Source organism: Pollachius pollachius (assembly GCF_949987615.1).
Source record: "Pollachius pollachius genome assembly, chromosome: 13".
NCBI classification, from domain to species: Eukaryota; Metazoa; Chordata; class Actinopteri; order Gadiformes; family Gadidae; genus Pollachius; species Pollachius pollachius.
Window position 1 is genome coordinate 1449516 of NC_136946.1, and position 17890 is coordinate 1467405.

General features: G+C 43.5%; 1 protein-coding gene across 21 annotated transcripts in view; it reads right to left on the bottom strand.

Annotated features, from left to right (window-relative positions):
* The window catches only part of LOC307085298 (uncharacterized protein), a 196059-nt gene that overhangs the window by 61530 nt on the left and 116639 nt on the right, over window positions 1-17890 (bottom strand). For 19 of the 21 annotated variants that reach the window (XM_079750037.1, XM_079750041.1, XM_079750029.1 and 16 more), the window contains one exon: window positions 3227-3400. The exons of 1 other annotated variant lie outside the window; for it this stretch is intronic. In XM_079750037.1, coding sequence (XP_079606163.1) covers window positions 3227-3400 — 174 coding nt within the window. Of the gene's footprint in view, window positions 689-2100; window positions 2148-2278; window positions 2453-3226; window positions 3401-17890 lie in introns of all 21 variants that reach the window. One more of the 21 variants, XM_079750039.1, reaches the window with a different exon arrangement.

Genomic DNA, 17890 nt, shown 5'->3' on the forward strand with positions numbered 1-17890 from the left:
TTTTCATGGTTTATCATACTATACTTTCCAGAAGAGAGAGAGAGAGACAGAGAGAGAGAGAGAGAGAGGATCCCCCCCATCCCAACACCCCAGGGAGGAGAGGTCCTCCACCCCAAGGACCCCACTGAGGACCCCCCCTACCGCTGAGGGATCACAGAGACGCTGCCCTCCCCTACCCAGACCCCCGGGAGGAGGTCCTCCTGGGTGAAGGAGGACCAGAAGGTGTGGAGGTGTGTCAGTGTGTCTGAGGACCCTCCTCCACCTGGGGACACTCTGTAGAAGGACAGAGAGCCAGCAGGCCGGTCCAGATACACTGCTACTCTGGTGGAGCCAGCGGAGGGGAGAGGGAGGGCTGTTCTCCTACCGTTGTACCAGGCAGAGTAACGATCATCAGAACAATCTAGACTCCAGGACTTGTTGTTCAGTCCAAGCCCGCTGTCAGGACCCTCTCCTCTCCTTGTGATTCCTCTGTATGTCACTCCTATAACAACACCTCCTATCCTCTCTACCTCCCAGTAACAGCGGCCAGTCAGAGCCTCTCTACCCAACACCTGGCGCCAGAGGTCAAATCTCTCTGGGTGGTCCGGATACGACTGGTCCTCTCCAACCCACGTCACCTTCTTGTTGTCCTCAGACAGAGAGAGGAGTCTGTGGGCCGTGTTGGGGTCCAGGGTGAGTTCACAGGCATCTGAGGGAGAACCAGACATGATGAGCTGCTGAACCGTTCTTCATCCTCATCCTCCTCCTCATCATCATCATCACTAGTACTGTTCTCCTGCGCTCTTCTTCTCTTTATTCTCTTTCAGACTCTTTTTGTGATCGCTCTCTCTTCTTCAAATATTAACATAGAAAGACAAAAAAATATCATATGATAGGTACTAGATTGGAATCATGTGCTGTATATTTTCTAAGCAATAGGACACATTTTGTTTAAGATAATTAAAGTTAAAGTTGATTGAAAATCCCGTGTGTGTGAGTGGCTGTCTCAATCAAAACATTGAAACAAGGACAAATGTATAAAGTGCATTTACTCCCTCAATATTTACTTTACATTAACATATCATACATCAAAATGTTCAGTACGATGAACAATATTTGTAATACCTTCCAAGATATTCTACTTTTGGATTTCCCAATACACATACATGGCACTCAACCTCCAAAGGGACACCTGTGTAAAGAACAGACTGAAGGAGCTGAGCTCACATACAGGCTGGAGATGGACTGATGAACCATAGGACTGGTTCATTTATTATAGACATGTACTCAGACATACACCTGCTCACCTACACATACATATACACATCACTGGGGGCACTTGGCTAGGATTCGTATCTATATCATCATACACACAGACAGGCTGGAAATTAACTGTCAAAACTTGTATGTATACTATGCATGTATGTATACTATGTATGTATTGTGACATAATTCACACATTCTAACAGGCCACATATGCCCTTGCCAATTAATGAGGCTTCTCTCTCATCTTAGGGAGGGATCCTGAGCCAAGGGATGCGTCCAGCTTATACAGGAAGCCATTCATCATGTGTCAATTCTAGAGATACGAGCGGTCAAGATGTTGGAGAGACCCAGACGCTCAAGGCCACAAAAACAAGAGTAACTCCCGCGCATAGCCGCAAGAGATCAGCATAGAGAACACATACGGGTATCCAGGAGGCGGGAGTTCAGCACCATGCTTAGCCAATCAGATCACATAACTGAGTCCACGCCTGCCCAGTATTAAAGTCCCAACACATAGCCCAGGGGGCAGAACGCTCCAGGTAACGCATCCTTCAGATGCCCTACTAAGTGCATCTCCACGCGTGCCTATACAATTCCCCTCCTTTTGCTTCATAGAGACTAGTCCAAACCTTTACCAAATAAAATTAGTTACAAGCGATCCTTACTCGGCAAACTATTACCAAAGAACACGTCAGTATGTATGTATGTAGGTAGGTAGGTAGGTAGGTATGTATGTATGTATGTATGTATGTATGTATGTATGTATGTATGTATGTATGTATGTATGTATGTATGTATGTGTAAATGTATAAATGTATACATAAATATATATACATAAACTAAAGAGACACTTACACTTCTTTAGAGCTGGTTTCAGCCTCCACACTCCACCGTGCTCCACACTGGGGGGGAAACAAAGTGAGAGCAGCATGTTGAAACATTCACCTTCATCATCTGCCATCTCATCATCTAGCAGCGGCTTGTATCCTCGTAGGAGACTTTGTCCCTGAGTGGTGAGCTGTCCTCTCCATACCTGAGAGTGTCCAGTCTCCAGCGTGGATCCTCCAGTCCAGCAGAGAGCAGCGCAGCTCCAGAGTCTCCTGGGTGATTGTAGCTCAGGTCCAGCACTCTCAGATGGGAGGGGTTGGAGCTCAGAGCTGAGGCCAGAGAAGAACAGCCTTCCTGTGTGACCAGGCAGCCAGACAAGCTACACGCACACACACACACACACACACACACACACACACACACACACTTTATTATATTTATTCTGGTTGAGAGCAGTTCATACTAAAGTAACCACATTTATAAAGTGTATTCATTCCATTTGAAGGACAAGGAGAACAGGAAGAGGAAGTGGGGAGATGACATCATCACAGACATCAGAACTTCCTTCACTTGGATGTGAAACAGGATCATAAACAAATGCTCCTTTCTCAATAACTACAACTCAATGAGATATTGTTTGGTTAGAGTCAGGAGAAGTCCGCTGTGTTTGGTACGCTGAGACCGTTTCTTCACAGGTTCTAACATTGTGTAGAACCAGGGAGAGTTTTGTCAGCAGGCAAAAGAGCAACAGAAATGCATCGGACATGAGCAGCACTACACCAAACTAATGTGAAGTTAATAAAGTCCATCTTTAATGTTCAATATGATTCACTTTACCACGGCCAGTGATGTTCTATGGTGAGGTGTACATTATATTCAAATCACAGCACGGCTGAAGCCTAATCCCCATGTCTACGCTAATGACAACTCCTCAGCTCACTGCTGACCAGAGCTACATAACATATAACAGACATAACATACTAGTAGTTAACAGGTCAACCCCTAACCCTCACATCAGCTGGCCAGAGCTACATAAAATATAACATGCATACCGTTTTGTGTGTTCTTTTTCGATAACAGTCCAACAAGTCGTGGACCATCCCTTACATATTAAACAACCCCAAGACCCAGTTTGAAGAGGCTGAAAAAGGACCTGAGAGTTTCCAGTGTACAGTTTGGACTCCCCAGTCCAGCAGAGAGCAGCTTCACTCCTGAATCCTGCAGATCATTGGTACTCAGGTCCAGCTCTCTCAGACTAGAGGAGTTGGAGCTGAGAACTGAGGCCAGAGCTTCACAGCATCTCTCTGACAGATCACAGCCCTTCAGCCTTCACACAAAATAAAGAGGACAGGTTAGGAACTGTGATTAAAATAACATACATCTTTAAGTTATTAAATAATGAAGGAATGTTATTGGTTAAACGAAAAATACTAAATAATTAGATGTATAAATGTTAAATTGTTGTTTAGTTGAGATTGAAAATGTTGAAAATGAATACTCCTATATTCTATTGTTCTGAATATTCTAATACATTACACCTTAATAGGACACCTACAGAGATGTTTTGTATATTATTATAACTAATATGTTTATTCTGTTATGATATATTGTTATGAACCTAGAGATCTTTTTCATATTATTTTAACCTTATATTCCAATTTTATTCATATTGTGTAGTGTGTATTGTAATACATGTTATTAGTGAACCTACAGAGATGTTCTGGAGGCTTTTACCACTGGCAGCAGCCTGAGAAGACCATCTTCTGAAGCAGAGTATTTTTTCAGGTCAAACACGTCCAGCTCTTCTTCTGATGTCAGTAAGATGAAGACCAGAGCTGACCACTGAGCAGGGGAGAGAGATTCTCCGGAGAGACTTCCTGATGTCAGGTACTGTTGGATCTCCTTCACTAGAGAACAGTCGTTCAGCTCATTCAGACAGTGGAACAGATTGATGCTTCTCTCTGGAGATAGGTCTCCTTCTATCTTCTCCTTGATGTAAGACACTGTTCCCTCATTGGTCTGTGACCTACTTCCTGTCAGTCGCAGCAGACCTGTTTTAATCTGAGTGGTCAGTGATCTTTTTTTCTGTCCCAGCAGACCTCGTAGGACAATCTGATTGGTCTCCAGAGAGAGGCCCAGGAGGAAGCGGAGGAACAAGTCCAGGTGTCCGTTCTCACTCTGTAAGGCCTTGTCCACAGCACTCTGGTAGAGGAGGAGTTCATCTTTCCTGGAGGTTGGTGGTTCTTCTGAGAGCAGATTGACACCAGTATCGATGAACGACAGAAAGACATAAAGGGCAGCCAGAAACTCCTGGATGCTCAGATGGACAAAGCAGAACACCTTGTCCTGGTACAGCCAACCCTCCTCTTTAAAGATCTGGGTGAACACTCCTGAGTACACTGAGGCTGCTCTGATATCGATGTCACACTCTGCCATATCTGCCTCGTAGAAGATCAGGTTCCCTTTCTCCAGCTGGTTAAAAGCAAGTTTTCCAAGAGAAACAATGATCTTCCTGCCCTCTGAACTCCATTCTGGATCTGTTTCAGCCCTCCCATGGTACTTCCTGTCCCCCTGTATGGACTGAACCCTCAGGAAGTGGCTGTACATCTGAGTCACGGTCATGGGCATCTCTTCGATCTGGGATTTTGTACTATTGTCCTCCAGAACTGTAGCAGTGATCCAACAGAAGACTGGGATGTGACACATGATGTGGAGGCTTCGTGATTTCTTGACGTGGGAGATGATTGTGCTGGCCAGCGTCTCATCTTTGAATCTCTTCCTGAAGTACTCCTCCTTCTGTTGGTCGGTGAACCCCCTCACCTCTGTCACCATGTCAACACACTCAGCAGGGATCTGATTGGCTGCCGCAGGGCGTGTGGTTATCCAAATGTGAGCAGAGGGAAGCAAGTGGCCCCTGATGAGGTTTGTCAGCAGCACGTCCACCGAGGTGGACTTTATGACATCATTCCATATCGGGTTGTTCTGGAAGTCTAGAGGATGACGACACTCATCGAGACCATCCAAGATGAAGACAACTTGGAGCCTGTCGAATCTGCAGATTCCTGCTTCTTTGGTCTCAATAAAGAGGTGATGAAGAAGTTCCACCAAGCTAAACTCTTTCCCTTTCAATAAATTCAGCTCTCTGAAAGTGAGGAGAAATGTAAAGTGTATGTCCTGGTTGGTTTTGCCTTCAGCCCAGTCCAGAGTGAACTTGTGTGTTAAGACGGTTTTACCAATGCCGGCCACTCCAGTTGTCATCATTGTTCTTATTGGTTGATCGTGTCCAGGTAAGGGTTTAAACATGTCCTCACATCTGATTGGTGTGTCCTCCTTGATTTGTTTCCTGGAAGCGGTTTCAATCAGTCTGACCTCATGTTCCTTGTTGACCTCTCCACTGCCTCTCTCTGTGATGAAGATCTCTGTGTAGAAGTCGTTCAGATCTGTTCGCTCTCCTGCTTTAGCGATTCCCTCAAACACACACCTGAACTTCTTCTTCAAATGAGACTTGATTTTATGTTGGCACTCGACAGCAGCAGATCCTAAATGAGAAAAAAACAGTAGACATCAGTTAGTGGATGGTGGTATCAGTGGGAACATGTCAATATTTCCTGTTGAATTATCAATTTCATGATATTTAGTGGCTTCACAACTTGGTCAGAAAAGCGGGTTGTGACAAAGACTGCATGTTCCAGATTCAAAATGTTTTTTCCACAGCAATGTGATTGGATTAATGCTAATAATAATGATTTTAAAATGGTGTAAAATGAAATGCTGATATAACAAGAAAGTGTTGCATCTCTTCCACAGAGTTATTCTGCTGTTGATCTGCAGCTTGTGTTTAATATTATTAATAATAATAATAACATGAATGAACATGAACATGAACATTGAATAACATTTTATTTCAAGGCACCTTTCATGACACCCAAGGTCGCCTTACAATTCATAAAACAATCTAGGGTCAAAAACAGCAAGAGCTGCATCGCCAACAGCATGATCAAAACAAGACAAAAGACCCAGGTAGGAGGGGGTAAGAACAGTGAGGAGACCCAGATAGGAGGGGGTAAGAGCAGCAGTGAGGAGACCCAGGTAGGAGGGGGTAAGAACAGTGAGGAGACCCAGGTAGGAGGGGGTAAGAACAGCAGCACAACGGGGATACGAGGCGAACCCACGGTAGGGGGTCATTACAGCGAGCAGGCCAGTGGGACAACATGTGTTTGAGGAGGGATTTCAATGTTGTCAGGGGTCTCTTTCAGTTCAGCTCAGAGCCCTAGCACCCACGGTGCTCAGAGCCCTAGCACCCACAGTGCTGAGAGCCCTAGCACCCACAGTGCTGAGAGCCCTAGCACCCACGGTGCTGAGGCGGGAGGTCGGGACGGTGAAGACCAGCTGAGGATGACGAAGGGAGCGGCAGGGCCTGTCCTCCTGGAGGAGGTCGGGGAGATAAGTGGGGGCCACGTTGTGGAGGGCTTTGTCGGTGAGCAGAAGGGTTTTAAGGTCAATCCGGTGTTGGACACTGAGCCAGTGTAGTTGGACGAGAATGGGGGTGATGTGGTCGGGGGATTTGGTGCTGGTAATGATGATGTTTAACATTCTGTAACCTGAGACCCCCACCATTACCCTACATATCCGGATCAAACCATTTAACCTGATACCCCACAACAACCCTACATATTGGATCAAACCATTTAACCCCAAAGAGGAAAGATTGTCTCCACATGGAAGTGTGAAATGTATCACATTATGTCATTTAGTCTGAACAAAACAAATATAATCTCCTACTGCTCTTCAAAATGTGTATTTCTTCTCTGTTTTCAAAATAAGAGTCTCTTACCGCTCCACAGTCTGTCAGCCAGTTCCTCCTGGTTCATCTCCATCAGGCAGAGCTTTGTGATGTCCACCACTCCCTCTATGGCGCGCCTCCTCTGCTCCTCCTTCTTACCATCCACCTCCTCCTCCTCCACTCTCTGACCCTCTGAGCATTGTGGGTAATCTGAGAAGAGATCCCTCCAGAGCTTCTTCAGCTCCTTGTCTAGGAAAGCATGTGCGTTCTCCTCAGCCCTCTGGAACAGAACAAACATCAAGGAGAACTTTACAATTACAATTAGGGCATTTAGCAGACGCTTTTATCCAAAGTGACTTACATCGGTTAATATACACATTGACACACCGACGACAGAGTCAACCATGCAAGGCGACAGCCAGCTCGTCAGGAGCAGTTAGGGTTAAGTGTCTTGCTCAGTGACACATCGACACTCAGCTAGGAGGAGCTGGGGATCGAACCAGCAACCTTTCGGTTACAAGCTAAGCGAGCTAAGCCGACCCACTTTACCCAACTTTACTCTGAACTAACTGAGGACATCAGAAGCATCTGTCCTGGATCCACGTCCCGCTGGACAAGAGATGCTTTCTAATGTCCATGGAGAGCTGAAGTCAAACGTCTTGGTGGACATTTACACACCTTGATCAGCTCTGTTTGATGCTGCTGTAGAGACTGAGCACTGGTAACCTTTGACTTCTCGAGGTGTCTGTGGGAAACACACACACACGCACACACACACACACACACACACACACACACACACACACACACACACACACACACACACACACACACACACACACACACAATTATATTTCCCCAGACTTGTAGACATCAGTATCAGTAGAGTCTGATAACAACCAACTGGTCTGTTTTCATCGTCTGTTTGAACCCCCTACCTCTCCTCTCTGGAGGGGCGTCCATCTTTAAACACCAATGGTATATTCATAGAGTGGTCACTCTTCATGGAGACACAGCTGGGTCCAGGGGAGTCTGCTCTCTCCTGCTGGAATCTTCTAGAAAAACAAGAACCAAGATTTATGGACGTTTGATAGAAGCTGTATCTTTATGATCTCTGATAAATCCTCACCTCTTCTCAATAGACTGATTGCCATCTTTAAACTGGTCAGCATGATCCATAGAGCGGTCACTCTTCATGGAGACACAGCTGGGTCCAGGGGAGTCTGCTCTCTGCTGCTGCTCTGGGCTTCAACACACACACACACACACACACACACACACACACACAATTATATTTCCCCAGACTTGTAGATATCAGTATCAGAAGAGTCTGATAACAACCAACTGGTCTGTTTTCCTCGTCTGTTCAAAAGTCCTACCTGTCCTCTCTGGAGGGGCGTCCATCTTTAAACACCAATGGTATATTCATAGAGTGGTCACTCTTCATGGAGACACAGCTTGGTCCAGGGGAGTCTGCTCTCTCCTGCTGGACTCTTCTAGAAAAACAAGAACCAAGATATATGGACGTTTGATAGAAGCTGTATCTTTATGATCACACACACACACACACACACACACACACAGCTTTTACTCAGACTAATGATGGAGTCATAATGTATCACTGCTGAGCTCTGAGATGGACAACAGTCACAGACAGAGAGATCCTCTTCTTACCTCTTAGCTTTGCTCCGGCGGCCATGTTCCCCAGACAGAGTGGTCTTAGAGGTAGGACCCCCCTCCTCTCTCTCCTCATCCATAGTAGACTGGAGACCTGGACACAAACACAACTCATCCATAACCTCATTTGCCTTCAGAACTTTAGCTGTTTATTGAGAGAGAAGATCATTGTGACTGCGTCACACTAAAGCATTATGGACGTCATAGACCATCAATATGAACCCCACAAAAAAAACACACTGCCCTCACTACTGTACAGATGTGTACAGCAGATTACAGATGAATAATAAGACACCTTGGAGACTGTAACTGTGATTAAACTACAACACAAAAAAGATATACAATAGACTTAAAAAAAATGCATTGCGGTACAATTAAAAGTAAAGAACGTTACTTTCATTTGTGTCAAGTACAGTGTTATATTTGTATATGTTAGGCTATATATTGAGATGGCAGTGTGCGAAATACCCGTCAATATTCGGGATGTCCTCATCCCCAGATTGTTGCGCAACACCAATCTAAATGTTCTCAATATGCAGTAGGCCTAGGCCATAACATTACAATATTTCAGGGATGCAAGCCAAGACAATCAGTCTATATCTATAGCCTACATGACAACACACACACACACACGCATGCACACACTTAACATTTATTGATAATCCGATATATAGTATTCGTAAAGCAACACTGATAGGAGCCTGCATTGGCTAAAATTGTTTTGATGCATGTTGTTTTATAACAAGGAGAGGCAAAGTTGTGCATTACAATGCAAACATGACAATAATTGGCACCAATCTGGTGCACTTAAAAGAGCAATCAACTGAATAAATGCCAGGTATATAGCCTATCGGACATGGGCACACCTTTAGTGCACTTACAAATAATAGCCTGCAGTATGACCGATCGTGACATTATTTAACCATCCATCTACAGCCAATACGACCAGACAGATACATCATTGAACACACACACAAAGCCCACAACAAGCCAAACATCAGCACGGCAGGTGCGCAGGGTAAGGACGCTAAGGCCGGTCAGTGGAGCCCCGACACACGTCACCTCGTCTCCCAGTCAGGGGGTGGATCTAGATGCTTTTGTGCTGACTTTCCTGCAAAAGTCATAATCATGTGTGTGTTTGTGCGTTAATGTCTGTGTGCGTGTTTGATTGTATGTGTGTGTGTGTGTGTAGGAATGTACATCTGGAGGCTATTCTGTCCCCGCGTGGCTTCAGGCCTCCGACCGCAAGAACCACTATCACTGGGGTGGTCGTCAAGGTCAGGACACCCCAACACACAAACACACGCGCACACGCACACACACACACACGCACACGCACACGCACACGCACACGCACACGCACACACTCTTAACAATTAAACATCCACAAGCAGATAAGATGCGATCAACTTTATGAATCCCACACGGGGGAATCACTTGTTATTGCAGCTCAAGAGTCAAAAGTACAGCGAAAGAGAGATGAAGGGAAAAATACAAAATCAAAAAAATACAAAATAAATGTACAAATGAAATATGTCTTTCTCTCTGTCTCTCTATATGTGTGTGTCTGTCTGTCTGTCTGGCTGTGTGTGTGTGTCTGTGTGTGGATCTAGAGGCTAGTCTGTCCCCGCGTTGCTTCAGGCCTCCAACCGCAAGAAAGATGGGAACCACTATCGCTGGGCTGGTCTTCAAGGTCAGGAACCACCAACACACACACACACACACAGACACACACACACACACACACACACACACACACACACACACAGGGAATGTTTGAATCCAAACCGTTTTCCATTGGAACCCAATGTGAGTTCTGTTCTGTTCCTGGACCAGAGGTTCCATATAAAAACGCCCTCAACACAGTGATACTAGTTATTGATGTTCTGACCCATATTCCTTATTCAGACAGGTTGTCTCTAAGAGATCAATATCTCTTTTACAGCAGGAACCTGGAAACAGCATTTGTAATATGTTTTCTTTCCATTAAATAAAGTTGCCTTATAGGAGAAACCTTTCAGTCTCTTCGTTTTTTTTAAATATAAAATAAAAATGGCATGTAACATGACAAGGCAATTTGAATCTACTGAAAGGTAGTCTCAAATTATAAGTCTCCATTTTCCCATTGTAGGTTACATAAAAATCTCTAGAAGCCAATAGTTAAGTGGTTATTGTTTCTTTCCATTAAATAGTATTGTCTTGAGCAGGCCCTGCAACTGAAAATGTAGGCTATGAATTAGAAGAGCTTTAGGATTTGCCAATGTCCAGCAGGTCACCCTAAAATGGACTAGAATGCAGGAAATTGCATTTTTTTTTCAGGGGGAGGACCCCCAAACCCCCTCTGGGCTAAGGCCCGGATGTACACAAAGTCTGGCTCCGCCTCTGGACTCCATGCTGGAAGGTTCTGGGTTCGATCCCCAAAGCCCAGTCTAACATGTAGCATTCTACAGAGCAGAAATCTTAAAAATGTTCAACCTACTGATAAGATTCAAAGTTATTCATATTTATGATCTATCACAGATAAGAGTGGACTACAGTATCTTAATCTTCTTCCTACAGTGATAAAGTGAGCCACACCAAACCATCAGACTCATAACAAGGAAATGGTGAACAGACCAGTTCCCCTCCCAGCTCATACTTTTCCCAGACTAACCTCTTAGGCGGCTGATCCATGACCTCATTCAGTGATGAATAGTAATCACTGTATTAAATATGAAGAATGGACAGAGAGCTCTGAGCTCTGTCCACTCTGAGTACAGAATACTCAGAGTGCACAGAATACTCAGAGTGCACAGAGTACTCAGAGTGGACAGAGTACTCAGAGTGGACAGAGTACTCAGAGTTCACACACACACACACACACACAGAAGAAAAAAAGTCACAAACGGTCTACTCTTCTGCAGTCTGTGATTCACTTAACACCAGCGGTAGTAAAGTGGATCATTTTGCTAGATCTGTTTTGAAACCTTTGAAAAGGTGCACTGCAGCCCCACCTGCTGGTGAGAGGATGTCAGTGGGATTGGCTGAGCTGAAGAACACGAACCAGTCGTCACCAGTGACTTCTGTGTTGAGGCGGTCGCGGCAGTGTTAATTCACCTTGAAGGTCATGTCCCTCTCATACGAGTGATGCTCTCAGATATAGAGATATACAGTGTTGTGCCTGAACGCGTTCATTGAACGATAGTTCATGAACTCGTTCATATTTTGGGCGAACGTGAACTGAACGTACTGTATTACTGCCTGATGAACGTTACTGTGAACTCGTTCATTCTGGTGTCAGTGAACGGCACGCTCACTCGGTTTAACTTCGTTCGATAGGGGGGTTATTTGTTTTTCAACACGGCGGATGCGCGCGCAGAATGATCGCAAAAATAACTTTTGTTTGACCGGTTGCCATGGTAATCTCCGTGTGGTTAATTTGCAGTTTCGGTGTTGTCAGCTTACTTTTGCATTAAACTGTAATCAGACAACGCGGTTATATGCTATAGACCCTATAGTATCTGCCGTATTAAGGCTGGGGCGAATTTCAAATTATAAATATGTACAATCCATAACGTTAGCTCTCTGGCTCATAGCTCAGCGGACTAGAATACCTCCTAGAATCATTGCTTATTGGCCGGAAACGGAAAGGGGGGCTGTTCACGTTTGGTTGTAGTCTTTTCGCTTGGTTCTCCGTCTCAACAGTAGGGCTAGAACCGAGCGAAAAGACTACAATCAAACGTGAACACCCCCCCCTTTCCATTTCCGGCCAACGAGCAATGAGTCTTCCAACAGAAATCAATGGGATTTACAAAATGCGCTTAATGTGCAATAAAACACAATAGAAACTGTATTTCGCTACGATGCTTGATTTAACCACTCTATTTCATCCTAAACAAACCACAAAGGTTGCTCAATGTTCAAAATACTGGAAAAAAATAATAGCTCACAGCAACATATTGAAAAAAAGAACTATGAACTAGTTCATTTTCTGGAACTGTGAACTTAGTTCAAAATTTTGAATTATGAACGTTTAACTGAACTAGTTCATTTTAAAATTTGTGAACTGAACTTTGAACTAGTTCACATAGAAAGTGAACTTTCCCAACACTGGAGATATATATATAATTATTCAATAGTAATTTTGACAAATAGCAATGAATGCATACATTGACTAACGTTTTTAACCATGTGGCTTTACAGGAAACTAACTATCAAACTATTGATAAGATTCAAAGTTATTCATATTTATGATCTATCATGGATCAGAGTGGACTACAGTACCTTAGTCGTCTTCCTGCTGTGATGAAGTGAGCCACAACAAACCGTCTGACTCATATCAAGGAAATGATGTCCAACCAGTTGGACCAGTTCCCCTCCCAGTTCATACTCCTCCCAGACTCTGATTTTATATGAGCTGTGTTTTTCCGCTCACAGGGGGCTGTTGTCTCTGTTAACTTTGGACAAGAGGCAGGGTGGTCTATCCCAGACGCAGTTTCATAGACCCTCTCATTCTCAAGGAGGGCAGGACCATATATGGACTTCCTTGTGTGGTACGACATCACAACCACATCTGTGATGCGGGCAAACAGAGTACAAGACCCAGTACAAGATGACGCTTAAATGTCTCCACTAACCAAGATTCCTGTCTGAATAATGTAATCATAATACCGGACTGCAATATATAAAATATAACTTCATTCTGTCCCAAGTACCTTTAAAGTCCCCCAAGGCCACAAGAAGGCACAAGAAGAAAAAGTAATTCTTAACTTCAACCCGACAGCTGACTCCATAGCTGCATCTTATAGAGCAGGAATCTTAAAAATGATCAACCTACTGATAGGATTCAAAGTTATTCATATTTATGATCTATCACGGATAATAGTGGACTACAGTATCTTAGTCCTCTTCCTGATGGACCAGTTCCCCTCCCAGTTCAAACTCCTCCCAGACTAACCTTGAATAGGCGGCTGATCCATGACCTCACTCAGTGATAAATTATAATCAGCTTAATGAAGCATGGACAGCTCTGAGCTCTGTCCACTCTGAGTACAGAATACTCAGAGTGGACAGAGTACTCAGCGTACACAGTACTCAGAGTACACAGAGTACTCAGAGTGAACACACACACAGACATGCACACGGACGCCACCGTGGGCTGTGAGGCTCTCGTACCTCTGGAATCTCCCGACACCATTACAGGTCTTACTTCACTGGACGCCATTTTATGTATTGGCAGTTTAGGTGTCATGACGCTGGTGACGGTGTTGTCTCTTCACCCTGCTCCACCTAGGGAACACAACACAATGATAACCCCACTTTACTACACAACACAACGATGATCCCACTTTAGTACACAACACAACGATGATCTCACTTTAGTACACAATACAACACAACGATGATCTCACTATAGTACACAACACAATGATGGTCTCACTTTAGTACACAATACAACACAACGATGATCTCACTTTAGTACACAATACAACACAACGATGACCTCACTTTATTACACAACACAATGATGATCTCACTTTAGTACACAATACAACACAATGATGATCTCACTTTAGTACACAATACAACACAACGATGATCTCACTTTATTACACAACACAATGATGATCTCGCTTTTTGTTGTGTAAAAAGCACACCATGTGACCCACGCAGCCAATCAGGTCACCCAGGCAGACTGTCTCCAAACCAGTCAGATCAGTCCTTGGCCAGCGGCCATCTTGGTTCTACACGCTAGTTGGGTGGGGAACTGAATAAGGATTCATACATTCTGTTATTTGATCTGCAGAAAGATTATATCTCTGTTTTCTTGACGTTAAACAAGACATATTATGGTGTTTTCCCAAAAGTAAACAAAGTATTTGACTTCCAGAAAACATGTTTTTGAAGCTGTTTGCCTGAAATAGCTTTTAGGAAAAAATAATTCTCCTACTAGTATTCCCCTCTGTTTCAGTCCCTTCAGAATGCACTGTTTCTGGTGTCTGCAGTAAATGAGCTGCTGCCCATTGACCAATGAGCTGTAAGAGTGAACCAAAGCATGGAGAAAGGGATTGTTGACGTTTGCGGACTCCTGGAGCTCTATATCTATATAATATAATATAATAATATTGTACATGGGTATTTATACAATATTATATCTAATATCAAGGCCAAAAGCTATGTGCACCTTGGATGATATTATGAATCATAAAGACTGCGTCTGACGTCTCCACAACAAGTAAAGACTCGTAGTGGGGGATATCTCGGCCATGGTTGAGAAGAATTGGGGGAAAGGAACTTTGGCCTTGACTCTCTGAAGTCCATGAACCGCGACATGGAGGAGAAACGGATTGTCAGCCAAGCTCACAGATACACACACACACACACAGATCTGACTGGGGATAGGAGAGGTTAATTCACTTGAGGTGGCAAACAGGTTATGTTTTATAACTGTTTATTCTCTTGCCAGAAGGAATATCTAGACTAGGCTACTTATACATATTTGTGAATGTTTTTACTTTTATTTAATTTATTTTACCCAAAAATTATATTCAGGGCTAATTAAATAAAATCCGGGGCTTTAGCCCCGAATAAAACAGCATAGTGATGCCCCTGGGATCTGGGTTCAGGGTCTGTGTTTAGGATGTCTGGGTTTAGGTTCTGGGTTCGAGCCTTATTAACCAGGTAAACACGCGTCCTGCCGTCCTCTGAGCTCCAGGAAACGCACAAAGTTCCAGGTGGTTCATATTTAGCTCAGACTCGTTCGCTCAATACATTCATGATCCAAAATCTGACGGCAGCTGACCTCAGATCTGGTGAACTGGGCTTTTATTTCTTTCACTTCGTACGTTTTGACCAATCCGGTTGCTGGAGGCAGAGTTATTTGCAGACAAACTAGACCAGCACATGAACATTTTAAAATGTAAATACACACACACATTCCTGTACAATTTATTGAGGTGTATGACAGCTCCCTCTGCTGGACAGTTTGGACAACAGTCTCACACCAAACTACATTTTCCGTTTGAACCAACGTAGCTATAGTACATTGACAGTGTTGAGAAGGATACTTTTAAAATGTATCCAGTTACAGAATACAGAATACATGCCCAAAAATGTAATATGTAACGTATTCCTTATCATCACTCAATCTGAGTCTTGTATTCTGAATACTTGGATTACTTCCACATTGAATTGCATTGTATAATGGTAGGAACGCGGCATCAAATCCTGCTTACTAAACAGGCCTATTCTGGTGTGTTCTTCTGTTCAAACTGGCTGAATGTGTCCCTGAAAGTGCACTATTTTATATAATTTGCTGTAGTGGAACAAAGACTATAAGGGTATGTTCATGCGAAAGATATTACTATTACATCTGTAGCTGCCCTTGACATCAGTATAACCGGAGAGTCTCTGACGGGTGCAACCTTTTATTGTAGAATTCTTGACTGGGGATAGGAGAGGTTAATTCACTTGAGGTGGCAAACAGGTTATGTTTTATAACTGTTTATTCTCTTGCCAGAAGGAATATCTAGACTAGGCTACTTATACATATTTGTGAATATTTTTACTTTTATTTAATTTATTTTACCCAAAAATTATATTCAGGGCTAATTAAATAAAATCCGGGGCTTTAGCCCCGAATAAAACAGCATAGTGAAGCCCCTGGGATCTGGGTTCAGGGTCTGTGTTTAGGATGTCTGGGTTTAGGTTCTGGGTTCGAGCCTTATCAACCAGGTAAACACGCGTCCTGCCGTCCTCTGAGCTCCAGGAAACGCACAAAGTTCCAGGTGGTTCATATTTAGCTCAGACTCGTTCGCTCAATACATTCATGATCCAAAATCTGACGGCAGCTGACCTCAGATCTGGTGAACTGGGCTTTTATTTCTTTCACTTCGTACGTTTTGACCAATCCGGTTGCTGGAGGCAGAGTTATTTGCAGACAAACTAGACCAGCACATGAACATTTTAAAATGTAAATACACACACACATTCCTGTACAATTTATTGAGGTGTATGACAGCTCCCTCTGCTGGACAGTTTGGACAACAGTCTCACACCAAACTACATTTTCCGTTTGAACCAACGTAGCTATAGTACATTGACAGTGTTGAGAAGGATACTTTTAAAATGTATCCAGTTACAGAATACAGAATACATGCCCAAAAATGTAATATGTAACGTATTCCTTATCATCACTCAATCTGAGTCTTGTATTCTGAATACTTGGATTACTTCCACATTGAATTGCATTGTATAATGGTAGGAACGCGGCATCAAATCCTGCTTACTAAACAGGCCTATTCTGGTGTGTTCTTCTGTTCAAACTGGCTGAATGTGTCCCTGAAAGTGCACTATTTTATATAATTTGCTGTAGTGGAACAAAGACTATAAGGGTATGTTCATGCGAAAGATATTACTATTACATCTGTAGCTGCCCTTGACATCAATATAACCGGAGAGTCTCTGACGGGTGCAACCTTTTATTGTAGAATTCTTTTGCTGATATAGCACCGTGAAACTAGAAAAAGTAACACAAAACGGTTGCACTATTACACAAATATATTAACATCAGTGCAGTACAATTTCCATGTTCACAAATAAAAGAATGACAGAAAACATTTCAGCACAATAAAGAAACTTAAACGTGTGCATTATTTGCTTCACTTACATAAAGACACCAAACTTAAACATAATCACACTAAAGGCTTACAATAAACCAACATACCTCGCTCCGCTTGCCAAGGGTGCAAGACGAGGGAAAATTGAGAGGGAAAAGTTGCATTCACCGGACATTCACGGGTCAGCTGTTAGCTTGCTTCATACGCTATTCACAGACATAAACGGCATAGAAATACGACCGGTGTAAGACACACAAACTATAAAACTTACATACAAAATGTTTCAATATGAACCCAACATTTATATAACCAAAGTACAGGCTTTAAGACACATTAAACTTACCTTTTCGACGCGACTACGTGCGAGACACGCATCGCCGTGAATGCTGCTGTGCGCCTCTGAAAGGGTACCGGGTGAAACGAAAACAAAAGGTTCCGGGGCGCAATACAGGTGGATACACAATAGGACCGTTACAACATCTAACATATTTTTCACTGAACTAAGTGCATAGGTGTTGCCTATAAAATCGCCTTAAAATAGCGAGAGAGAGAGAGAGAGAGAGAGAAAAGATCGTTCAATCATTGGAAAAAAAAGGTCTGGGGCGGTAGTGGAGCGGTCGAACTCCTTCTCCCTCATCCTGGTGCTAAATGTGTTAAATGCATCCGCATTTTTATGTGTTTTTTCCAGCATACGTTCCCAGACGGTCCGACAATTTGCTGCTAGTCTTGGAGTTACCTGTTACGTCCAAAGAGCAGTGGC